At 38.5% G+C, this 27,272-nt stretch overlaps 1 protein-coding gene across 1 annotated transcript; it reads right to left on the bottom strand.

Annotated features, from left to right (window-relative positions):
- On the bottom strand, window positions 1–27,272 carry PTP4A2 (protein tyrosine phosphatase 4A2). Its single transcript, XM_082652009.1, has 6 exons — window positions 27,016–27,272; window positions 10,904–11,598; window positions 8,730–8,822; window positions 5,146–5,276; window positions 3,786–3,860; window positions 1–2,546 (listed from the first exon to the last, which is right to left on the bottom strand). Exons 2-6 carry the CDS (start codon window positions 10,997–10,999, stop codon window positions 2,438–2,440), a joined length of 504 nt encoding a protein of 167 aa, XP_082508135.1. The 5' UTR covers window positions 11,000–11,598; window positions 27,016–27,272; the 3' UTR covers window positions 1–2,437.

The following is a 27,272-nucleotide window of genomic DNA, read 5'->3' as shown; positions in this document are numbered from 1 at the left end:
GAGCATGTAAAATATGTTTTATTGTTCTTTAAAAGGGCTCAGGGTTTGGTTTTAAATCAGGCTGCACACCTTTCATCAGTCTGACATCTCCCTCACCATGTCAAACTGGCTTCAGCTAGCAATACTTCATTAAATCCAAAAGAAAAAAATGTTTAATTTTGAAGAAAATCCAGTTCTGAGAACAATTAACATTAGTCTGTAATTTAAAACAAAATGAGGGCTAATGTTTCATGTTGTTTTATATACCCTTCTCCTCATACAGAACCAGGAATGTAATTTTCCCAACTCAGGCAGGCACTGTTACTGGTGGATACTGCTCTCTCTCGCTCTCTCGCGCTCTCTCTCTCTCACACACACACACACACACACACACACACACACTCTCACACGCTCACTCTCCCTTTCTCTCTCTCTCCCCCTCCCTCCTTCCCTCCCTCCAAACAACAAAACTCAGAGCATGTCAAAGGAAAAAGGTTTGTTCTGGTATTGATCAAAACCCTTGGAGTCAACTGTCTATCTGAGCTTAGAGGGTATGCTGTTTTGATCTTGAGCCTATGTTAAAGGAATCTACTGTCAGGTTCTGAAATAAAGAATTTTGGATAGTACCATCATTTTTCACTTTAAAATCCTAGAAACAATTTCAAAAAGCATTATTTTGTTTTGTTTTCTGGGATGGGGGAGAAGAGAATCTACAGATTTTTATTTATTTAAAAATCAAAACAACTCGGCATAGGAAATAGGCAGTTCACATAGCCAGCCAACATCTGAGGTATCATCAGTGTGAAACAAGGTCCTGGTCCATTCCTACTGGCCTAGCTGATCCTAACAAAATGGGAAGTTTATGGCTCTGCACAGCAAATTCCAACAGGACAAGATGACCGTAAGACTTTATTCAAATCCTTAGAAGCAGAGCACTATTAATTATGTAATATTCAGCTGGAGAGTACAAGAGCCCCTGATGGTATCCTCCAACTTGCTTTGTCAATGCAGCCTGGTCACAACTGCAAAGGAGCAGCAAAATAGCTTTTCTAGATCAGTACATTGAACCCAGCAAAGAATCTGCAGAAATGATACTACACCACTGCACTAGCCACACAGTCCCTTTGCTACACAATGAGCTGCTCTATGTCTCTCTTCTACCCTATTATGGCCTGTGGACACATACTCACTAGGCATTGTTGGTTTTGAACCAGCAAAAAAATTTTTTTTTAATCTCACAAAGAACCTAGTAAGAAAATAACAAGGCAATCAGTGGTTAAACTGAACTGTACATATAGGGGGCAGTTTGGGAAATACCCATTACAGGCATTTCTCAAGTCTAAAATATTGTGTCTTTGCTGCTACTCCTTTGACTGTTCCTGAAAATTCAGAGTACAAATAAGTCCTAAAATAAAAACTTTACACTAACAGCATTCTCTGACATCATTAGACAGAAAATCAGAGTAATGCTACAGCCCACAATTCTACAAGGTGTAGAAAGTGTGCTAATGCTCTGCCTGGACATATCTTTAGTGACGGCCTGGAGTACTCCCCTTCCGAAAACAACAATCTCTGGGACATCCACTTAGCTTCATTGGTTGGAAAAGAGATGAATTCGACTCTCAGCTAAGTTCTTTGAGAGACTCCTCTTAAAATGCCATTTCCCCACAAATTTATCAAAACAAAAAAGGCTCCTGGCTACTTTGCCTAATGTTGAATAGGGTTTTCAAGAAAAGAAACTAACATGAATACCCCATCATCAGTAAAGACTAAAAAACACCTGGATCATATACTATATACGCCACTGCCTTTTTTTGTTTTTTCTTTTTTTTGGTGTTTTTTTGTTTTGTTTTTTTTCCTAAAAGTGCCCAGGTGGGCTTAAGGCTGCCAGACTGCACGCACATCTACAGCAACATGGGCTTCTCCTATTTCACCTACAACTTGTATCAGGGGAAAAAAGAGGGATAGACGAAAGTGAGAAGAAGGGAAAAATACACCGTGCCTCCCCCCCCCCCAAGAAAGAAAGAAATCCACAAAAGGGAGATCTATGTGCCAAGCATAATGGAAGAGTGTGCTCCCCAAACAGATGGTTCTGCAGAGGCTAATGTTCTGCTGGTTTTCCTTAGAGACCTATTTTGAGAAAGTTTAAAAAGACAGGAGATTTTGAAATAATTCAATCCTGGCAGAAATTCAAACTCCAACACTAGGAGCAAAATCATCCTTCACTAAATTAATCCTTTTTTTTCTTTCTCTTTTTCTTTTCTTAAACATTTTATTCACGTTATAGAGGGATATATTCTTGTTTGTTTGTTTTTTTCCAATCATTAGGAGAGTGGTTGAGGAGTACTGAATCCATCACTACTTTGATGACACAGTTAAGATTCCAGATTCACATTTCCAGGTACCAAGAGTTCCCTCTAAATGCCACGATCAAGTCAGCCTTCGTATACATTTCTTTCTACTGAACGCAGCAATGCCCATTGGTATCTCTGAAGCGTAATCGCATCTTAGGTCGGTATTTCTCCAGGTAAAGCAGCTGTTTGGAATTGAATGCTCCCCTTCTTTTTCTGAAAATACAAGAATGGCACACTTTATCATGTAAAAAAAGAGCTGCCTGATTCACTGAAAAGTGTATTTATGGCCTATGGCCTTTCTAACTCTACACAGCTGAAAACCAGCATATTTCCCATACAACCTCACTTCTTAAGTGAAAGGGCTGAACTGAAACATGAACTTTCTGTGTGCCTTCCTAAAAGAATAGACAAATTTTCTTTGCTAACTCTCATTAGAGTCTATTAATCGTTTAATAAAGATCAGAATGGTTAATCCAGAGACATCTGACTATACTCTTCCCAATTAATATATTCTTCATATTAGAAATGGCAGCAAGTATTTAGGATAAATGAGGAAGTATTTATTTGAAGCAGCAGACACAGATGGCATTCCTTGAAACATGTTATCTTCCTAGAGCTACCATACATTTCATGCCCTTTGTCACAAAGTCATTTTTTTATTTCTTTCTTTCTCTTTTCTTTTTAAGAAAAGGTTAGAAAGGGAAAGGGCAAGACAATAACTGCCAAAGAATTCTGGACAAAAAAAATAGCATGGCCTGTTATTCCAGACTGCTGTCAAGATTCTGTCTGGGCACTACCATCCTGATTCTGTGACTGAACAGGTCACTTAAGAATCCTAGGTGATTAACTGCTCCTCTATAGTTTCTTCCTTTCCTCTTTGTCACAGAGAGTTACATTTGGAAGGCATTTTGGACAGCCATTAAAAGAGGCACCACATCACTGAGACTCAGCTACCTAGCTATTCATTTTAAAGACTCCTAGATGTTCAAGTCATATACTGGACATATTCTACAATGCCCAAATTTGCCACCTAAATTAGAAAATCTTTAAATCTGGGAGCCAGTAGTGTTATTGTGAGTCTCTTTATCACTTGCCATTTTTGATATCTTCAAATAATATTTTAAGCCAAAGACAGCAAATTACCCTGTACTATGAATGGGTACTTTTTATAATTTCTTTCTCTTGTATGATTTTGCTTTGTGTGTTTTTTTAAAATTAATTAGTTATTTATTTGGCTGTGCCGGGTCTTAGTTGTGGCACGCAGGATCTTTGCTGAGGCATGCAGGATCTTTAGTTGAGGCATGAGAACTCTTAGTTATGGCAATGTGGGATCTAGTTCCCTGACCAGGGATCAAACCCGGGCCCCCTGCATTGGGAGCTCAGAGTCTTAGCCACTGGACCACCAGGGAAGTCCTGCTTTATGTGTTTCTGAACATAAAACTTCATACTCACTGTCTTATAAACTGAACTGCATCTTCGTACTTCATTCCACATTCAATCAAAGCAAGTGCGACCAGCACAGGTGCCCTGCAGAGATAAACTCATTTGTAAATAACCACAGGTCTTTGGAATTAAAGGATTTTTTAAAACCCAGGATTACTTATTACCAAAATTATGTAAAGCTTGAGCTTTCATTGTTCCTGTACACTAAAATATCTGATATTTTTCTACATAGTAAAAATATCTAAATCATTACAGCTTCTATGGTATTTTCTATTTTTAGTAAAGTACAAAATTCTAAACCTTTATTACAAGATCTTTACTCTTTAAAACATCATCACATTATATCTCAAATTTTCACATCATTTTATGTCACCAAAAATCCACTGATCTTTAACCATTATCATAGTAAATGACCAAACGGATTATCTTGAGTGTCTCAAAATTTTTGTTACAAATCAATTTTAATATCATCTCTTCATCAAGTACTAAAGAGGTGCTAGACTTCCTCAACAAAATCCTTTCCATGAGCTGGGAGAGTGGCAGAGAATTCGTAATTAGGAGTTGCTTTCTATATATATATTAATATAACAAAGGAAATGATGTTTTTAATAAGCCCATTATAAGGCACTAACTTTGGACTGACTACCTAACTAGGATAGCTATTAGTTTAAAAAACTGCCCCAAATCAGGATAAGGACTAGAGACGTCTGACCCTGAAGAACTGTACAACACTAAACTGCAAAAAAGGAAAATAGCGAACGAAAGGGTTGAGCAGAGGTAACAGCCTGAGTCACCACCACCTTGAGGCAACAGCAGCTTGCATTAATGTTTGGAGTCAAAATGCACATTATAAATTGACATTTAATCTACTGTTGATGAGTGTCGCAACACCATTCCATGCAGTGCTCAAGGAAAAAGATTTTAAAATCAAAGTCAACTTTCATTCTCCATACATTTCCTTTCAAGAATTTAAGGTTCAACCATCTGCTCTTCATCTATTAACTTCCATTCATCTCAATCTAAAATTAATCATGTACAGATTCTTCAAATCTAAAATTATTTTAACTTTGTTGCCCATTTCAAACACCTAAAACTTTGATTACTGGAAATGGAGAAACTGAATTAAGACTGTATTTTTGGCTCAAAGATAATTACATTAAACCAGTTCCAAAACAACTTATGAACCACCACCCACTAAACCCAGACTCAGACAATGAAACATAAAAAGTTATTCTGAGAAATCATTACACCAGCTTTTGCTCTCGTTTCCTTTCCTTTCAGGCAACTTAATATTTAGCGTAATAAATGCAGTTTCTATCAAAGTGAAATTTTTGATAATGAATTCACAGACAAAAGGGGAAGAACTTACCTTCCCAGTCCTGCAACACAATGCACTGCAACACAGCAACCTGGCTCTTCACGAAATTTGGTTTTTAGTAGGTTTAGCCAATCGTCAACTATCTGATTAGGGGGTGGCGCTCCATCGTCAAAAGGCCAATCCTGGGAGGAAAAGGTCTTTTACATTAAATTGATATTTTCTCCAGAATTAACATCCTAATGCACAACAGCTGCATACACAGGGCAGGCCTAATTGCACTAACTGTTCTACATGTACCGATTTTTTTTTTAATAAATGTATGTATGTATGTATGTATTGCTGCATTGGGTCTTTGTTGCTGCGCACGGGCTCTCTCTAGGTGCGGCAAGGGGGAGCTACTCTTTGTTGCAGTGCGTGGGCTTCTCGTTGCCGTGGCCTCCTCCGTTGCAGTGCATGGGCTCTAGGCTCACGGGCTTAAGTAGCTGTGGTGCGCAGGCTCAGTAGTTGTGGCACACGGGCTTAGTTGCTCCACGGCATGTGGGATCTTCCCAGACCAGGGCTCGAATCTGTGTCCCCTGCACTGGCAGGCAGATTCTCAACCACTGTACCACCAGGGAAGCCCCATGTACCTATACTTAACCACACAATTCTGATCACTTCTGAAAAATGATCCAAGATCAAAATTCAAGTGTGCCAACTTAGCCTTCTCAATGAAGCATACATAACCAGCAACATAAGCATCAAACTTTTTCTTTGGAAATATGTCTTATCACAAGAGTGATAAGAGGTTAGCATTCTTCAAATATTTTATCTGAATAGAACAGTAATTAGACATAATAGAGAAAACTAAAATTAAAACCAAGACAAAGTAAGAGAGGACACACCACCTGTCAATAAGATTTAGAAGTCCATTTTGGCAAAGTATACCAACTGGTATCTCATTGGTCTCTACGAATATAAATATTTTTGAGGATTATCCCCAAATAGCTCTAAGTTATGATGTCTTTTCTTTAAAGACTCTGATAAGTAATTTCCAACAGATCATAATAGAAACATACTACTATCTTTGTGCTTACATATGTATTTTTTTAAAAGTCAAGCAGCAAATATTTTTAAAGCTCAGCCTAAATTATACACACCCCATTTTACAAGTATAGTGCCACATGATATGATCCTGAGGAAATGAAAACCATTTTCTCAAGTATTCCCTTCTCTTTTTATATTCATTGATTTGGGTTGTTTTTCAATTAAGACCAACCCCATGTGCATTCACAATACAGGCAGGGATTTATCTTCCTTGTTACCTCGCACAAGGTCCTGAGAAACCAACACAAGTCATTTTGAAGAAAGGGGGGAAGGGACATTCACATATTGCATCATACCCTCTGTCCCATCTAACTTCAAGGACAGAAATGCAAAGACACTGGGAATTTTTTTTTTAACAATACTATTCTAATGAGACTGGATAAGGACACTTTAAAATATTAGAGAAGGAAAAAGGGAAAAGTGACAGAGCACTAAATTGACTGTGCACTCATTACTGGCACCACTAGAACACTTCATGGAGCCCATTAGCCATGACAGCACATTATGTTTGTCAACTACGCCCCATAATTAAAGGGCTGTCAATGTTATCATTATAAATGTCACTACAAAGTTTAACTGTAAATAGCAGTAAAACTAGTAAGTACCTTAGTCAAGAGCTTACTTCCTCTAAGACTCCCTAAAATGCATCTAGTTAAGAAACAATAATATGAAACATGCTTTACTTACTCATACAAGCAGTTTCTATCCAAAAAAATCACTAAAGCAGTAATTTAGAAGCATCTGAACTTCAAACTGACATGGCTGAAACGACCATTAGTCTTTTCCAATGTGCTTCTGATTTACAAGAACATTGGTCAAAGGGTTGAAAGGTCTCACTTTGGGAATATCCTCTTATAAGGTGTTCCAAACCCTCTTCACCTAGCAAAAGTAAATTAGCAATCCAACTTAAACTAAAATTTCTGCCTAGGCATTAGGGAGAAGGGAGGGATGAATAGGTGGAGCACAGAAGATTTCTAGGGTCATGAAACGACTCTGTATGATACTATAGTGCTGGATACATGTCATTATGTATTAGTCAAAACCCCTAGAACATACAAGAGCAAACTCTAATGTAAATTATAGACTTTGGGTGATGATGATGTATCAGTGTAGGTTCATCAGTTGTAACAAGTGTACCACTCTGGCGGGGGATGTTGATTATGGGGGAAGCTATGCATGGGTAGGATCAGGGCATATATGGGAAATCTCTGTACCTTCTGTTCAGTTGTGCTGTGAACCTAAAATTGCTCTAAAAAATAAAGTTTATTTAAAAAATTTAAAAAAAAATTCTGCCTAGGAAAAAAAAGAAATTCCAAGCTTAATTCTAAATATCCTTGGTTTTTTTCCAGCTTTAGTTAGACCTTTAATTTTATCTGATCACAGCTCTTTAAAACAAAACAAAAGCCTAGATTTAAAGGCCTGGAATAAATCCCAGATCTACCACTATCTTCTACAAACTACTTCAAGTTCTTTAGTTCATTTCTATTTCATAAAGGTGTTTACCAACATTACTGATTCAAACAGACTACGGTCAATCTGCAGTTCATTTTCTCACCCTGCCAACTGTCAAGACAAACTGATTTCTCATCTACTCTCTAAAGAACATACAATACAGGAAAAGGAACTTGTATTTGGTTTAATTTCAGAACTTAAAATTCTGTTTTTATTTTTTTAAACACAGGGCTACATTTTATACACGTTTATACTTATCCCCAGTGATTTCCAGCCAGGGGATCTTAAAGTCATTTAGAAATAGGAATGCAAGCAAAGTATTATTACCATGCCATACTATTAAAATACATTTTAAAAAACATAATGTTTGGCTATTTGATTTTTGTGTTTTCACCAATGTGGAAGTGAGGAAACTTTATGTATCAGATGTGAGACAACTGCCTTACCAACAGGACATTTATTTTCTTTGCATCAGCTGCCTTCTCAACTACCAACCAATGCAGTAAAGACTACAGAACTAACTCTCAATAAAAAATAGGCACATAGGGGCTTCCCTGGTGGCGCAGTGGTTGACAGTCCGCCTGCCAATGCAGGGGACACGGGTTCGTGCCCCAGTCCAGGAAGATCCCACATGCCGTGGAGCGGCTGGGCCCGTGAGCCATGGCTGCTGAGCCTGCGCGTCCGGAGCCTGTGCTCCGCAATGGGAGAGGCCACAACAGTGAGAGGCCCACGTACCACGAAAAAAAAAAAAAAAAGAATGTCTGATGGAAACTACTTTCAGTTAGATTCAAACCAGTAGCCTTGAAACAAAAGCTAAATGTCACAGTAATTTCCTAGAGAAAAAAAATGAAATTTCCATTTTCTTGAAATAAGTGTGCACTAAATTTTGCCTTTTTTGTTGAAAATACTCTGCATCTGTGGACTTCAAGGGCATAAATGAACAAAACTGCCAATCCAAAGAAATTTTAACAGATTGCTATGATTACTGTATCTCCTGTAAGTTTAAAAAGCAAACTATGAGTGCCAAGTTTTAAAAATATCTATGTTTGAAAGGTACAAGTTGTTTGTAGTGAAAAATTAAAATACTACACACTCACTAGAACGTGGATTCCTTCTTTTTCAACTGGTGCTTTATCATATGTAGCATCACAAACTCGAACCAAAGTTGTCACTCCATACTTCTTAAGTTCCTTTAAAGAAAAACAAATATAAGGAAACTTGTTTTTAGAATCTGCAATGAAAGCTTTAAAAATATACTCTTATAAACTGAAACGAGACCTCATTCTCAGACAAAGATCAAAATCATTCTCGTTGTAACAACATATACAATAGACATTCTTGCATTCAAAGTGGAAGCATCAATAAGGCCCACCTTTGTAAGGGGCAATTTGGTAGCATTAATGCAAAAACTTTAAAAACACACACACACTTTGACCTAGAAATTCTACTTCTGGGAATTTATACTAAAGAAATAATTAAAGATATACACAAAGATTTAGGTACCAGCATGTTTAGCACAGGTTGTTTGGGATGGTATAAAGACAGAAACATTAATGGTCCAAAAACAGGTGAATGGTTAAAAAAGTATAGCACATCCATACAGAATACTATGACAGCTATAAAAATAATACTAAGGAGGTTGGGGGAAATTTTTCTAAAATACACAGTGTGATCCTATCTATATGTATATTTATAAATATATACATAAATACAGAAAAAACATCTAGACACCAGGTATTAACAGTATTTTTAAATTGTCTTTTGCTTATCTGTAACTTCTCATTTTTATGTACTAAGTACATATTGCTTTTTATAATTTAAAGAAACAAAAGCAATTTTGAAATTCAGATTAAATAGTGGTATTATATTACAAAGTCAAGTAACACACAATTACAGCCAGAAGTCTTGCTCCTTTAGAAGTTTTCCTACAGTAATGCCTAATCCAGTCACTAACTAACTTCAAGAGGCCACCGACATCTTTTTATAGCTGCAGGAGTCTATGACCAAGGAATCCACAGGCTGAAAATAGTATCATGTAATTCAGCCAGGCTTAAAGGTGACTGAACAACCTGAGGGCATACCGGCCTGGAATTAACTTGTACACTGTGTACACAAAGTTAAGAAGCTCAGAGAATTAAAAATATAAATAAGCATAACAGTGATATCCTACAAGAAGTGTCCATCATCTGGTTATCTAAAGAGAAAGTTATTTTAATTGCTAAAGGACTTTATTATTCACAGAAACGCCTTCTCATAAAACAGACTCAGGAGAGTTGCTAATGTTATATAATGAGTCAGAAATTTTTAAAAATTTCAAAATACAAATAAAATCCCATTAAAGTGAACTCCACAGTAGCTGTTCATTGAAAGTTTCCAGTAGAAATTTTTTATGGTAAATATTTGTGACCTTCAGCAAGTCAAAACCTCTTCTGAACTCAGTTTTGCCATTTGTAAAGTGAGAGAGGTAGATTTAGAATCCCTAGGAGTTCATCTAGCTCTCTAAGTCTACTCCACAAATACATCAACAGAAATCATTGAGACTGAACAATCTGAGAATGATTAAAAAGCTTACATTCAAATGCCTGTTGAATAAAGTACAAAATGTTTCTCTACTACTACCAATAGAAAAAATGCAGGATCTGACATAAAAATGCTACCTATAATACCTTTCCTTCCCCTAAATTTCTGGACCCTTGAATAATGTGGTTCCTACTGCTAAGTAGTTCTAGGGTAGCTTTTCATCAAAAGTGGTTAGGGCATTTTAGGAAGAAATGGGTTTTAGTGTCAGAGATAGTTCTACCACATACTGTGTAATTTGCCTTCAGGCAAATTACTAAACCACTCTGAACCTCAGTTTCCTCATCTGTAAGGGAAATAATGGTACCTATACCTCATAGGGTTACTGTGAGGAGTAAATGATATAATGCATAAAACTGCTTATTGTAATGCTGGGTACGTACTAAGTATTCAATAAATGTTAATTAGCTTTATTATTGAAACTGTAACAAAAGAACTGCTAATAATGTTCAAAGGAAAAAACACAGTACTAGACAATCTCTAAGATCTCCTCAAATTCCATAAATGTTCTTTTAAAAATCTGTTTTAACTAATTCAAACAAAGACTGGTAAGATCCACAGGATCACTATCATCCATACTCCAATCACAGAAATAAATGGCTTTGTGGTATAAGATTTCTTTAGAGTGGTGTTAATTTTTAACAGGATTTTACCTATAAATCAATCCAAAACGTAGACCATGCTACAATCTTACCTCTGTGAACTTGTTGAGGGTAGCGTTGGTAGGGTTGTGGGTTATCAGAAAACGCATGTTCTCATAGGAGATCTCCACAGGGGCTGGACGGTTCATTATGGCAAATAAAAAGTGTGAGCGTGCGTGTGTGAGTGTGATGGGGAAAATGAAAAAAAAAATCAATAAATCTTGAAATGTTTCACAGCAGAAAACATTAAAAAGACCACTAAAATGCCTATTATCGATCAGTGTTTTCTCTATTCAACTTGTTTATTCTTTAAGAAGCTTCTCCCTTCAAGATAAGCAGAAGTATTTAGAATCCACTTGAATCCAAATTCAATTTGGGCCTCAATGTCTGCTGATGGATACCTTCGGACTCCAAAAAAATCCAACTACATACGAAACTTAAGCAGCCTTTACTACATTTAGGCACTAGTGAGACAAGTTAAAAGAGTAGGTCGCTTTTCACTTTTGTTTACTTGATGCTTAATTTTACTGGAGTCATTAAAAGATATATGCTTGCAATAAAAAAAAAAAAAAAAGCCAACTATTTCTGAGGCCAGTCTCGGTGTCCAGAGTCTTCAAGGCAATGTTAATTATGGCACATAGAACCTCCAAGCTCACTTGTCAGCGGAAACGCTGTGCTGAGCCTGGCAGAAGTCTGCCCTCACGCTCAGAATCGCCATAAATGTGCAACGTATATTCCAACGAAAAACCTGGAGGAGACAATCATAAAGAAAATGAACTGGAGGTTGACAGCAAACACAATGCCCAAAAGTCAAGAATACATTCTTTATGAGCCCAAAGACATCTGAAATGGCGCCACTTCTAAACTACTGCCATCTACCAAGAATAGGACAGAAGTACATACCAAGAGTATTAAAAGTCAGAGATTTAAGTTAAGTATGTCTTGGGACTTCCCTGGCTATCCAGTGGTTACGACTCCGAGCTCTCAATGCAGGGGGCCTGGGTTCCATCCCTGGTCAGGGAACTAGATCCCACAAGCATGCTGCAACTAAGAGTGTGCATGCCACGACTAAGGAGCCCTCAAGCCACAGCTAAGGAGCCTGCCTGCCGCAACGAAGGAGCCCATGTGCCGCAACAAAGGAGACTGCCTGCCACAACTAAGACCCAGCGCAACCCAATAAATAAATAAAATAAAATAAATACTAAAAAAAATAAATAAAAGACACCGTGCTCCCACTGCCGGGGGGGCAGGTTTGATCCCTGGTAAGGAAATTAAGATCCCACATGCCGCATGGTGCAGCCAAAAAAAAAAGTTAAATATGTCTTCCTTTTTTCAAAACGAGGCTCAATAAAGTTCTATACTAATAAGATTATTTCTAACTCGTCATTTTAAAATGAATTTTTAAAATCATTTTAAATCATTTTTAAATGATTAAAAGATACTTAAAACTTCACTCCATGGACTTTTTTATAAAGTTCACATCAAATGATCTCCTTATTTGTCTGCTTTGATGTTAACTATCTTTGGTTAAAATTATATTTGTAAATGAAGGCTATTTACCAAAATTCCACTTTGAGGATTTAATTCTTTCAATCCAAAATATATGCATTGGCCCCATTTATGATATCAGTTCATAAAGTTCATATGATACCAGTTATCTTCTTTTCCTCACAACTCTAAGTAGTTTTTAACTACCTATGATGAATGAGGAAAGAGGATCAGAAAAGTGACTTGTCTAAGGTGAATGAATTAGCTAGGCCCAAATTCAGACTCTTCTGAAAAGTCCTGTATTTTTTCCCAAGGTACCACAATTCCAGCTGACTCAGCTAATATATAAATCCCATTCTCTCATTTCTAGTCCAATTTATCTTTTTATTATTTCTCACATCACTACCTCAAGAGTACAAAAGCATCCAAAGGTTAATGATTCACACAGCAGTCTCCTGCGCAAATATTATTCCTACCAAAACAAGGCAAGAAGAGAAGTGGCAGAATTTTTGAAACACAGTAATCTGTATAGCTGGCTCAGTCAGAGTGTCAACATAATCATAAGTTCCTCTGGAAATAGGGACGAGGTCTAAGTCCTTCTACTTGCCTCTTCCCTAAGCCACCAATAAATGCTTATTTAGAACTCTAAAAAAGATGACTGTAACCAGACAAATGAAAGATAATGACTGCAGAGGCACCTGCAGGAAGAAACTGCAAGAGGTAAGAACAAACCTAAGCCTCAAACTTTCAAGCCTAATCTTCTATCTTCAAGTCTTCTTTTTATGATATTCTTAATGGCATTTTATTTTGTAAATTATATACTTCTGATTATATTACCATAGACACAAGCTCAAAACTAAAACATTCCTAAAATATGAGAGACACAAGAAATTCAAAATGGCATTGTAAGAACTTCAATACCTCAGCATAATGAGTTATCCACTACAGTAAACACACAAAACTTCTACATTCAAACTAACAAAAACATAATACACACCATCACCCTTCCTAACTCATAATCTAACTCATAATTCTAACTGTAACCCTAAAACGCAGCCACTTTAGATCACACATTTCACAGAGTACTCCTTGTACAGTCAAGGAATTTTAAAGCTGGCAGAAACTTAAGAGATCAAATACACTGACCTTTAAAAAAAAAAGTTGCTGTTTGGGATCCAGAGAGATTACAAAAACTTAAGACCACACTGCTAATTAGCAGCAGATCAAGGACAAGAACCCAGGTCTTATTTTCCCTCCAATTTTGACTAATGGAGGTATCCACATATTTTTCAAGTCATAATCTTATTCATGACAGTGTAACTTTTCTTCAAATATTTGGTTGGATGTTCATTTGCAACTCTGTGACCTTATAATAAGGGGAGAAAAGACTATTAAAATAACTACTCAAAGAACAATGGTTTGCGTGCAATGCAGAGCAAAACACAAGGAAATTCTAACCTGTTTGAATCCCTTCGGTTTAATGCTGTTATGGCAGCTAATATGTGTGTCAGCTGAGAAAGGCACTGAAAGACCAGCATTGTAGTGACAGCCAGGCTTAAAAGGTTACAGCTCTAGCATTAAGTTTTCTACCCAGTCATCAGTGTTTGTCTTCTCAGAAAACAGAACAACCTTTATCCCATCTTATTCCTCCAAGCTCAGTTTGGAAGGACCACTACCAGGGAGAAGGATAACTTATTATTAAATTTTCAATTCCTTTTTTCTTTTTTGGCTGCACAGCTTACAGTATCTTAGTTCCCTGACCACGGATCGAACACAGACCCCGGCAGTGAAAGCACAGAGTCCTAACCACTGGACCACCAGGGAATTCCCAGATTTTCAATTCTTAATACCATACTGAGATCTCCAGCAAAGGAATTTCTGCCAAATGAAACACTATGTTCTATCAGTGTTAACAGATGCATGATAAAAGCAAGCTTCTGTTCCTTCCCCCTCCCCCAGGAGTTCAACTACACATTAACAGTTAAATGTTCTTGCACCTGTCAATTCAGATAAACTAATGTTAGTTTCTGTGACACCCATAAGAATGCAAAGCAAACAGTCTGTATAAAAAAATCATAAACAACCTACCACAGCTGGAAAGTACTCAACAGTTACAGAGCCATACATTTTAGCATAAACTCAGCACCTGTATACCTTACTGGAAAACTTTTTTCTGAAGTTTTCTCTCTGGCATTGATTCTGCTCTACCTACTCAAGTAAAAATTGATTTTTACTTTAATTTACCAGATGATGGAAGAGGCTGGTACTTGACACATAACAGTGATCAAATTCAAATACGTATCCAAATATTCTCTCCACCCTTTATCTTTTATAGAATCTAACTTTTAAAATGTTGAATTGGGGAATTTCCATTTCCTAGGCAACATTTCCATTTTTAACAAAAGAATATGACTTCACTGAAGAATTAGAAAACGATGGTCTGTGACAGAGAAATCCTTTTAAATTAAAGAGGGAAGAGGAAAAGATAAAGAAGAATAAAGAAAGGGGGCTGGAAGAAGAACAAGCAAGCAGAGGTCTACCAAGCTAAGACAGTGCACTGCCAGTAAGACTAAGTCAATAACACAACAGAGACTACTTAAAACTCTGAAGAGGGGTATGTTACAAGTTTAAATATCCACTGTCAATGCTCAACTGCTAACATCTACCTAGATGAGAACCAAAAGCCAAAATGCATGTAATAATACAATACCCATCACTTAATCATGGCACAATGTTAAAACGGAAAACCATGGAGAGGTTAAAAAGAATAAAACACCTATATAAACTGATACGGGAAGATGGCTAAGAGATACTAATAAGTGAAAAAAGCAAGGTACATGATAATATAAACAGTATATATAGAAATATTTGTGAGTACTTAGTATGTTTTCACTCAGGCCAGGAGCATGATTTACAATATATACCTTCTAAACAGTTACTGTTTTTTCCCCATGTACACTTATTACCTTAATTTCTTTAATTTTTTTTAATCTTTTTTTTTTTTTTTTTTGGCTGCACCATGTGGCATGCAGGATCTTAGTTCCCCAACCAGGGATCGAACCCACACCCCCGGCATTGGAAATGCAGAGTCTTAACCACTGGACAGCCAGAGAAGTCCCCTTAATTTTTAATTCTAGGGTGATAAAGAACCTACAATGATTTACAATTTAATTACATCCTTAACAGTGCTATAACCACTGGATTACAAAGAGCCTCAAAAGGGCTAGTCCTTCTGTCCCTGGCAAGCCTGTACCTACACATTTCCAGAAAGACAGCTTTCTTCTTTGTTAAAGATACTAAATTATGGAGTAAAATTCAGATCCTGCTTTGGCAACTGTAATTCTAAGTTCAAATATAAATATAGAGAATTCAAGGGCATGAACGAACTTTACAAAATCAGCCCCATTTAATGTAACCCACACTTACTGGGCATCCTTTTAAAAATCCTGTCAAGCCACTCACAACAAGCTTTCCACTGAAATCACTTCTATTTACAAATTAAAGTGATGATGCAAAACCCCTCTAATTTGATAGGTTATGCCAGTATTCACCAAATTAAAAACAGTACATTATAAGTAAATGTACAAAAGAACTCTAGATCTTAGAAAATAAAATCTAAAAGCAAAGGTCTGAGGAACAAGTAAGTATACATTTACTGTTTACTTTTCTTGCCAGAAATTCTACAGGAAGTCATGCAAATTTGAGTCAGCGTGGTTTCTACAAGCAGACAACATGAAAGCATAATATGGTATACAAGACTAACACCTTGCAACAATTTTTTCCTAAGACAAATTAATTTCACCTCATTGAAGACACCTGCATTTCCCTTAAGTATGAATAATCTGTCAACAGTAAAGAATTCATTCTCATGAAGGACTAGACACTGCAATTTGGCCAGTTAAGAATGTATAAATGCAAATATTTATTGGATACATAATATATACCATATATTCTTATATGGGCAGCAAGAGCAGTAAACAAACAAAAATTCCTGTCAGGATGGATCTTATATTTTAGCAGGAAGAAAAAGACAAATAAAACATGCAACTGCTATGGAGAAAAATGCAAAGCAGGGGAATCTGCAGTGTCAGAAGGGAGAGGGGATTCCACTTTTAAATAAGGCTAGCAGGAAACGCCTCAATGAAAAAAGTGACCTTTTATCCTAGTCCTGGGGTTTTGAGCCAAATAGATATTTGAGGAAGCATTCTAGGCAGAGGGATTAGCTCTTGCAAAGGTTATGAGGTGGGGCCATGCTTGGAGTGTTCTAGGAACAGCAAGGGGGCCAGTGCTACTGGAGCAGATAAGGCAAGGGAATGAATAGGGTCAGAGAAATAAAAAGAGAGGCTTACAGGCCAACAGAAGTATTTGGCTTTTACTCAGAGAAAAATAAGAGGTTTCAAGCAAGAGTGACAACCAATGTTTAAAAGGATCACTCTAGATGCTATATGGAGACAGATTATGAGTAGTAAGGGTGGAAGCAGGGAAATCCGGTAGGAACTTGATACTATAATCTAGGAGACAGATAATGGTAGCTTGGGCCAAAGCAGTAGCAGTAGAGAGGATATGAATCAGTTTCAAGATGTACCTTGAGGTGGAACCCAAAAAGATTTGTCCACAGACTGGATATGGGGTCTGTGGGGGAAAAAAACTCAAGGCCCTGAGTAACTGTTAATAACTCACAGAAGGCTGACCGAATATTCACAGACTATTCAGACAACAGACCATAAAATCTTCACAACCATCAAGAAAGAAAAGCAAGGAAATTCCTCTTTAAAGTACTACTGTATCTACTGCATTTTGACCATTTGAGATTAAGACTTGTAAACTAAAGAAAACTCAACATTGCTAATTAAACACTCATCTTCTGGGGCTTCTATGGTGGCACAGTGGTTAAGAGTCCGCCTGCTGGGGCTTCCCTGGTGGCGCAGTGGTTGAGAATCTGCCTGCTAATGCTGGGGACATGGGTTCGAGCCTTGGTCTGGGAAGATCCCACATGCCACGGAGCAACTAGGCCCGTGAGCCACAACTACTGAGCCTGCGCGTCTGGAGCCTGTGCTCCTCAACAACAGAGGCCGCGATAGTCAGAGGCCCGCGCACCGCGATGAAGACTGGCCCCCGCTTGCCACAACTAGAGAAAGCCCTCGCACAGAAACGAAGACCCAACACAGCCAAAAATAAATAAATAAATAAATTTATTTTTTAAAAAAAGAAAAAAAAAAAGAGTCCGCCTGCCAATGCAGGGGACACGGGTTCAAGCCGGGAAGATCCCACATGCCGCGGAGCAACTAAGCCCGTGCACCACAACTGCTGAGCCTGCGTTCTAGAGCCCGTGAGCCACAACTACTGAGCCAATGTGCCACAACTGCTGAAGCCCGCGCGCCTAGAGGCCCTGCTCCACAACGAGAAGCCACCGCAATGAGAAGCCCCCGCACCACAACGAAGAGTAGCCTCCGCTCGCCACAACTAGAGAATATCGACAGGCAGCAACGAAGACCCAAGGCAGCCATAAATAAATAAATTTATTTTTAAAAAAACAAAAAGCCATTCATCTTCTGGGTGAGGGACTGGGCGAAGCAGGTGAAGGGGATTGAAAGGTACAAACTTCCCATTATAAAATAAGTCATAGGGATGTAATATACAGCATAAGGTATATAGTTGATAATATTGTAATAAGTTTTTACGGTGACAGATGGTTACTAGACTTATAGACATGATCATTTCACAATGTACTTAAATGCCTAATCACTATGTTGTACACCTGAAACTAACATATTGCACCAACTAAATTTCAATTAAAAAAAAAAAACCTCATCTCCTGGTTAACTGATCTTAAATTGGAAATTTTCACTTTCATACCTACTCCCAACTCATCAGAGCCCTGTCGAAATAAGAGCTCTACTCTCTGTACTACTTATCTTTGTTCATCCTCTCTATTGTTGCATTTATCAAACTAAAAGTGAATACACCTGGCTCCTTGAACTTAGACCATTCAAATTAATGTTAGTTCCCGTCCCCTACTGACTACAGTCCCGGGGAATTGATAAGGAAAGAGGTATCATTAAATTCTACAGAAATTATGATCCAAAATATCTGTAAACAAGCTAAAAATAGCAACACACTTCTTACTGCTAAAAAAAGTTTCAGAGTTACTCCCTTGGTTATTCCCACTTTTCTACTTCCTCATTTAAGGAGGGAACTTGAGAATCAAGTTCCAGTACACAAATCAATAATCAGTTCTATAAAAAGAAAGCATGACCTTGATAGTGGGAAAATATCTGAACACTTCAGAACCAACAGGACATACATGGCCTGCCACTCAGAAAGGAAAGGAAAGCAATTAACCAACAGATCACACCTGCTTCTGAGAACAGTGACAGTTATTTTCTGAAGTCCCGTGGGCTCTGTTCCCACTCAAATGAAAAGGGAGTGGTTTTCAAATTTGTATGTACCCTGGCAATTAGAAGTAGTTGTCATTTTCTGGTAATTCCTACCTCTTCAAATAACTGTAAGACAAAAATTGCATTAAATATTTTCACGCCATACTTCAAAATATTTACTTTTCAATTTTGTACTCCATTGTTCCTCTAAAGATTAGCAACTCTCCAGCTGAAACTCTTTGTCCAAATGTTATTTTTCCTTTCAGAAATAAAATTTAAATGAAGATAACAGCACTATGGCCAATTTTCACTTTTTCTAAAAAATTATTTCAATACCAGTAAAAACATTAAAAATCCTAACACCATTCTAGTATGGAACATTATATTATTGTTTTCAGTGAATCTTTTAAAAATTAAGTTAAATAGCTCTATTAAATTGATTCTATTCATTCATATTTCCATTTCCAAGGAAAGGTATCATCAGGACTACCCTCTCCACGTGCTTTTTGTTTAAAGACTTCAGTTTATGTACATTTCAAGACTCCCAGGCCTCTTTATTATAAAGTTTAAGCACCTTCTTTTCCTAAAAAACTGTGGTAACCTCCTTCATACTATAGAGAACTATCTCAAATTCAGCTGCATTCCCATAAAATTAAATCCTAATATTTGTTTTCTTCTTTCCCTCCATCCTTCTTTCTTTAATCTCAAAAGGATAAATAATTTTCCTGGAGAACAATTTCAGTCTCAATCATTTTACTTTAGTTTCCAACATCACTATACGTACACTAACTCAAGAACCACTGAATTATTTCATTAATAAGGAAATGTATTTGAGATTCTGAATTTCAATTGTAATAAAGCAAACTCAGTAGTAAAAATCCAAAAGGACACCCGAATTCACCCTGTCAAAACCACTTTGAAATGTTTTGTGAGCTATATCAGGACAGTTAGAATGACTGTAACAGCTGCAAGTTCCCTGAGGTTGCAAAATAGATACTTGGGAAAAGGTTATTTGAATCACCTTTCAAAATAACCTACAGCACAGGAGCAGCATGCAAAGCAAAAACTTCCAAGCTATTGTTAGCATTATTTAAAATGTATGTTTCAGAACTTAGCAGTTTATGGGTCAGCTTAACTCTTTCATTTCCCCATTTTGTCTAACATATTGAGCATATTTAAAGGTCCTGTTCAAGTATCCACCACCAAAAGAGGGGAAGGAAGCTCTCTATGTACAGGATATGGAATAAAAACATTCCAAATTACACCTTGTCAGCATAAATTCTTTTGTTTGAGCCCCAGAAATTTTTCTGCTGTTAGGGCATTTTGGTCCAAGTTTCCCCTAAGTAAGTTACACTTCACTTCCTCTCCTAAACTTGTTTCTTAAAAATCACATTATACTTCACAGCCATCTCTCTGTGCACTGAGTATTAGTACAAGATAAACAGACAAGAACCCAAATAATTCAATTTGGAGAGGCTGGTGGCCTTTTAAAATATGCTGTCTACCCACTAACTGAATTGCCCAGTAATGACTTGATGTTTATTCTCATAAAATACAACATTCAAAAGTCTTTAGAAACCATACAGTGAAAGCAGTTGTTTCACATTACATATGAATGTGAAGTAAAAATGGTGAAATACCTCTATAATTCCATGTCAAGGGGTGATTATTCTTTGGTCACCAGCTTAGTTCAACATGGATTCACTTTCCTTCTCTTCTCACTTAAAGAATGCAAAATTTAGGGGCTTCCCTGGTGGCGCAGTGGTTGAGAATCTGCCTGCCAACGCAGGGGACAAGGGTTCGAGCCCTAGTCTGGAAAGATCCCACATGCCGCGGAGCAACTAGGTCCGTGAGCCACAACTACTGAGCCTGCACGTCTGGAGCCTGTGCTCCGCAACAAGAGATGCCGCCATAGTGAGAGGCCCGCGCACCGCGATGAAGACTGGCCCCCGCTTGCCGCAACCAGAGAAAGCCCTCGCACAGAAACGAAGACCCAACACAGCAATAAATAAATATATAAGTGGGGGAAAAAAGAATACAAACTTTAATCTTTCATGTCCTCTTCCTCAAAATGCTTACTGAGATGCAGGACAATATACCAGCTCTGAATGATACTAAAACTCAGCCCATCTAATCTTAAAACAAGCATTTGTGGAGCTCTCTTTGCATACCATATAATCACCATCCAGGATCAAGAACCTAAAAGAATCAATATGGGTGAAAAATATTTGATGATGAGCATTAAAATTTCATTATTAATGCTACATACTTTGAAGACACAAAATAAGCATGAGTAGAATGGAGTAGGATTAATTAAGACTTCTGAGGAAAGGTAAAATTTTTATGACAAGACTAATAGAAATAGAGACAGGCCATGGTAGCATGACTCGAGAAAGGAGCTAAGTCTTCGGTTAGATAGCTCTGAGGAGGCCTTGACCATGCTGAGAATTTTAGACCAATTCAAATCCAATAAAAGCTCTTAGGAATCTTAAAAGTAGAGTAGTAGTAACTCTTTGCTCACTGAGAGAAAACAAGTATTGCCATATTGGTGAGCATCTTCTGATCTACTGAGCTGCTCCATAATTACCAGCAAGCTTCACAAAAATAGCCTCTCAGCTTACTAAAACCTACCTGATTGCTGAATTCTTTTTCCTAGTAAATAGATACAAGTTTAACTAAATTCTGCTTGGTGATGACCTCCAAATGAATATCTCATCTCACCTGAAAAACAATTCAGAGTTTAGGCTATGACTTAAATTTGATGTGCTCTTCATCCAGAAAGATCTAAATTATTTGAATAATTTAAACCAATCACCAAAAGGAAACTTGTTTGTAACCACACATGCAGAATGAAGAATGTCACTACATCTATTGTTTCTCCATCATATCCTTCTCAATTTGCTGACAAATCCTGCTGATGACTCATATCCTTCTGTACTAACCAGTCACTCTGTTCCCTCATGACAGGCTTTTCACCAATAATGGAAAGAAGGAAACACACCAATTTGTTTTGCTATTAAAAATAGTAAATATCAACATATGTATATAAATCCAATCTACAAAGACTGTGGTGGTACAACCTAGTGAATCTCAAAACGAAAAGACTAGAAAAAGGCAGACTTGATTGTGAATTTGAATCCTTGTCAAACAATACATTAGTTAAGAGCCAACATTTTTGACCACTGGGGAAATAAAAATATAAAGTAATTTATCTGATCTGCTAAAGCAAATATATCATGTGCGCATTTTATGCCAAAAGAATTAACATTTTCTGAGAAGAATGAAATTTCAACCCAAAAATACATGAAAGGAATTAAATTCTCTAAAAGGAAAGAGGGTTCTAACGGTCAAAATATTTTTTCAAAACAGGCTCAACTAGCAAAGAAAGGGTCACAGAAAAGCTTAATCTAAAAATTCTCTACAGTTTAAAAAAGAATGTTGTAAAATGTAAATTTATATTTAAATGATGAAATTTAGTTTCTAGATCACTTAAAATGGAGTGGATGCTGTGTTACAGAATCCGCAGGTAAGAAATCAGTGTAGGCAAACAAAAAACATTTGTATTCAAATCACATAAAAACTGTTGGTATAATCTGTCAACCCCTTGTAGCCATTTTTCTGGCAGAGTTTATGCCCTGTAAGTCTATACTGATTGATCGGGGAAAACCACCTCAACACGTGCAGGAGAAAGGTTATTTTCTCATCTGGGTCCTAGTAACTCCACAGGGTAACTGTGGAAAGTGGACAGAGCCTGCAGTACTGTACAGCTTCTCTCATGGAGGTGTCAGAGTAGTGACAGTTTCTGGTTTAGCCTAGACCCCTACAACTCCATGGAGCAAAAGATTCAGATACAATATCCACTTGAGCTCTACGCCAAGCAATCCTGTAAGGTTTCAAGTCTCAACAGAGTGGCCAGGAAGTCAAAGGAGCTAGAGAATGTGGTTCAGTCAGTACAATGAAGAATAACCAGAGAAAGCTATCAGACACCTCTGTATATATATACTAGTTCTGAAGTTGAAAATGGATAGAAGACTCTTCTAATACTCCAGATTAGCAGATTCAAATCACCATTTCCCAAGTAATTTTAATCGGTGGCATCCACTGTTCATTTAACAAACGCAAGATACAAAATTATTGAAACTGTAACATCAAGGACTCTTGCTTTACAAACTTCGAGAATAATCATCAGTTTCTATCTAACCCAACTAGTACCTTGAAAAAAATCTCAAAGCAGCAACATCCCCCAAAGAGCAAAAAAAGTAACTGAGGTATCCTTTAAAAAAAAAAAAAGAAAACTAACTAAAAACTAAATTTCAAGCAAAAAAAAGGCGATTTCTTTAACATCTACTAATTCCTACATAATCCCCTGTAAAATGACTACAGTTAACTGGGGAGGAAAAAAAAAAATGGCTAGAGACTTAAGTACTTTAAGCCCCAAAGGGAAAAAATTTTTTTAATCCACTGCCATCTATTTACTGATACTCTTTAACTAGGATTCAGCAACTGATCCCTAAACCAATTTTCTTATCTGTAAAATTGGAAGAATGCCACTTACTCACTCCCAGGGTTATTATGAATTTAAAATGATATGATTCGTGATTTAGCACACAGAAGATTCTTAAGATGGTAATGTTGAATCCTAAAGCATAATGTTGGACTTCATAAGTACTCCAAGACCTCAAAATCTCTAACTACTACCCTAATTCAATAAACATAACTAAGTCTTCTATGTTAAAACTATGGGTCCTGATTTCCAGTTGCTCAAAATTTGTAAAGATCACCAACTTCTACAAGTAGTATAGCTAATGAGATATCACTTAAAGAAATCAACCTAACTTAGGCTTCCCTCTAACTTGTTTCACTCTTCCAAGAGCAACAGCTAAAAATTTATGTACTGCTCATCTGCATCTTATTTGTAAATGCTTTTTCTAGAGGCTTCACTGATTACCAATCCGACATTCCAACAAAAAAGGAACAGTACAGTCAAACCCTATAAAATAAATCTCCATTCAATTTCAACTTCAGGTCTCAAAACCATAAAGTGTTCAGTAACTACCTCATATAGAAATGTCATCTTTAAAAGACAAAGTGAATAAAAAGTTGCATCTTAAGAAAAATAAATGTTTTTCCTTGTTCACACAAATGTCTTTTCAAGTAAAACATAAATATGGGGCTTTCAGACTTTTTAAGAAACTACATGCAAAAACATTCAAACATTTACTCTTCCCTAGTGCCACCAAAGTTCAATGATGTTGTAAATGGTTTCTGCCTATAAATTTGGTTCGTTCAAATTAAATATCACTTGCCTGACTCATGGAGGGAGTGGTCTGACTTTTGCTGTTCTGAGTCAGAATATACCAGGTTCAGCAGTTTTAAAAAATTTTTCATTTATATAGGTGGTCTAAAATGCTAGTAGCCTTTTCCAGCTACTAAATATAAGAAACTGTTGCATTAGTAGAAGTCTTAGTGATAATAATACTTTGAGTCTGTAGTTCAATTTATAATTAACAAAGTGCTTTCATATATATTTTCTCACTTGATCTTCAAAATCTCCTGAGGTAAAAATCCCACAAAGCTGAAGAGAAAGACTTTCACAAAGAAGTGACAACTTCTGGTTGACTCTTATCCCCATTAATACACTCTTCTTCTTTCCCCCAAAATAAAAAAAAAAACATTTAAAAGGCTGCTGGGTTTCTTTAATCAGACTTTCCTCTCCCAGACATATCCCAGGTGCCTCATAAGACTCTTGTCTCAAAGCACCCTAAGGCCCCAAGAGAGTTCCAAGGCAGAATCTCCACCCACATAAAAGCCTAGCCTAACTTAGGCCCCAAAGAGCCTCAAGTCAGCATTTCCTAAATGATCTCCTTGCCTCCAGCCATTCAGTCTTCTGAATTACCTTCAACATCTCTCATCTGTACAAGCTGCTAGGTCACTGTGTGGATGAGAAACCTCAAAGAGAGACAACCTAGCGAGGGTAGTTGACGGTATAGTGGAAAAATCAAAGACTTTGGAGTCAGACTGACCTGGGTTTTTAATCCAGCTGGGACAAGTTACTTCACCTCTTTGAGTCTCTATATCTTCTCATCTCATCACTGTAAGTCAATGAGGGCTCATCACTGTATCCCTAACGTCTGGCAAATAGAAACCACTCAACGTGTGCCAAATGAATGCAAATGAGGACACCTACCACCTTTTAATAGTAGCTGTGAGAACTGAATGAGAGTATAAAAACACCTGGTACATAGGAGGAACTTAATACTAATTAATCTGGTCCCCCACCAAACAGTATCAATACTATTTACTGTTTCTGAAAGCAGAGAGCATGCTAGTGATGCAGAAAAGGACACTGTAAGAAAAATATAATTTCTGACTTCTAATTACACACCAATGTTTTTGCTTGTAATTCTATCGCGTCTAGTACCAAAAGGACCACGCTACTCTTTGCTTGTATTGAAAAGACTCCCAACTTCTAAGAGACTTCCCACCATTACAGTATAAAATCCGTATCAAGGTACTCTTCACCAAGAACCTCTACTTTGGGCTTCCCTGGTGGCGCAGTGGTTAAGAATCCGCCTCCCAATGCAGGGACCATAAGTTCGAGCCCTGGTCTAGGAAGATTCCACGCGCCTCAGAGCAACTAAGTCCATGCGCCACAACTACTGAGCCTGCGCTCTAGAGACCACGAGCCACAACTACTGAGCCCGCGTGCTGCAACTACTGAAGCCCACGCACCTAGAGCCCATGCTCCACAACAAGAGAAACCACTGCAATGAGAAGCCCACGCACCGCAACAAAGAGTAGCCCACACCCCGCAACTAGAGAAAAGCCCGCGTGCAGCAACGAAGAATGCAGCCAAAAATAAATAAATGTATTAAAAAAAATAATGTGTCATTCTGAAGCCTTAATTTCCTTTTGCACCTTGAATAAGGCATAATTTCACTCACTTCCTGTCTGAAACTACTCTGTAATACAGAGGAAGGGAGCCAGTAACCACCATATTTAATCCAGCAATGGCTACAGTTTGGTGACTCCATAAAGACAAGCATTTGCTGAATGCCTACAATGATGCTAGAACTGCTAGATACTTTATACATTTCTTGAAAAATTCCAGAAAATAATAAGCTAGCCTATGGTTCTTCTTTATCATCAACATATTACACCATTATTATTATCATTATTACTACTTCTTAAAATCTTCTCTCCAGAAGGGTAGGAAAGAGCTAAAACCTAAAAAACATTTCTTCAATTTACCTAACAATAGAATACCTCTCACCTGAAAAACTAGCAATACTTTACAAGAGTCTGTGCAATACACAAATTTGTTTTAGTTAGCTCTCAGAACCCCAGACTAGGGTGGAATGCCAATCATATGCTTGAAAAATTTGGAAATTCATGTCCATGTCATGAAATAATGGGGGGGGGGGTCACAGAGCCAGAAGATGGTAGTGCCACTGGAACAGACTTCTGTACCCTCTCCTCATACTTGAACCCAAGGACCCAGGGACAAGATGCTCCAGGAAAGAACTCCCTAACCCAGGACACCCGGGTTCACTATGGCCGTAGAGAACAATCAGGGAGAGCCTCCAGGAAGCCGGCTCACAGACTGAACAGTCGCAGGCACACACACTTCCACACTCCCTCATCTGCCGTTCACCTTCTCCCCAACCTCTCTCACTCTGCACTCAGGTTCTCCCCCCCCACCACTCTACCTCGGGCACGAGAAACTCTCCCTCCCCCACTTACTCTCCCCATTTACCCCACTCTCCCATGCACACTCCTACTCCCCACACTCACTCGTTCCCACACGCTCCCCCTCACTCTCCCCTACACTCGGCCACACTCGCTCTCCTCCCACCCTCCTGACACTGTCCCCCCTACCGCCCTCCACTCTCACTCCCCCTCACTCTCCTCTACACACACACACACACACACACACAGACTGCCCCCAACTCCCCCCATCCACACTTTCTTCCCCCATGCTCTCTCTCCCCCCACATGCACACTAGCCCTGTCCCCAACTCACACTCTCGCCCTCACGCACGCACATCGCCCCCCCCACTCAACATTCTTGCACACAACACTAGTCCCTCCCCCTCCCACACGCGCGATCCCCCCACCCTGCTCACCCACCCTCGCTCTCCACGCTTCCCGGCGGCGCTCCCCCCGCCCCCGGCCCCGGCCCGGCCCTCCTTCCGGGGACGTGTCTCGGGCCTGCACTAATGGCTGCGGCGCCTCCCGCCCTCCCCTGCCCCGAGGCCCCGGGAGCCAGAGCGGGGGCCGCCCGGGAGCAGCGCACTCACGCTGGCGAGCTGGGGACTGGGCATTGAAGTCCGGCGGCGGCGGGAGCGAGGAGGCGCCTCTCTCCTCAGTCACCTCGGCGGCGGCGGCGGCGGCGGTAGCGGTGGCGGCGACGGCTCCCCCCCAGCCTCGGCGCGCGACACCCGGCCCGGCCCGGCGGCGGCGGCGCGTGTCCACGAGTCCGTCTTGCTGCTGCTGCTGCTGCTGCGGCCGCCGCTGCGTCTCCGGCTGCCGCCGCTGTCCCCGCTGCCGCCGCTGC

This window comes from Grampus griseus, assembly GCF_964374135.1.
Source record: "Grampus griseus genome assembly, chromosome: 1".
NCBI lineage: Eukaryota > Metazoa > Chordata > Mammalia > Artiodactyla > Delphinidae > Grampus > Grampus griseus.
This window is presented reverse-complemented; position numbering and strand designations above follow the sequence as displayed.

What these genes read in the sequence shown, in the direction of transcription:
- PTP4A2 (XM_082652009.1), bottom strand. Translation starts at nt 10,999, where the DNA reads ATGAACCGTCCAGCCCCTGTGGAGATCTCCTATGAGAACATGCGTTTT. An exon ending in CCCTCAACAAGTTCACAGAG is followed by an intron (nt 8,823 to 10,903) that starts GTAAGATTGTAG and finishes TTTTCTTTAAAG; the next exon opens with GAACTTAAGAAGTATGGAGT. An exon ending in TGTGTTGCAGGACTGGGAAG is followed by an intron (nt 3,861 to 5,145) that starts GTAAGTTCTTCC and finishes TTATCTCTGCAG; the next exon opens with GGCACCTGTGCTGGTCGCAC.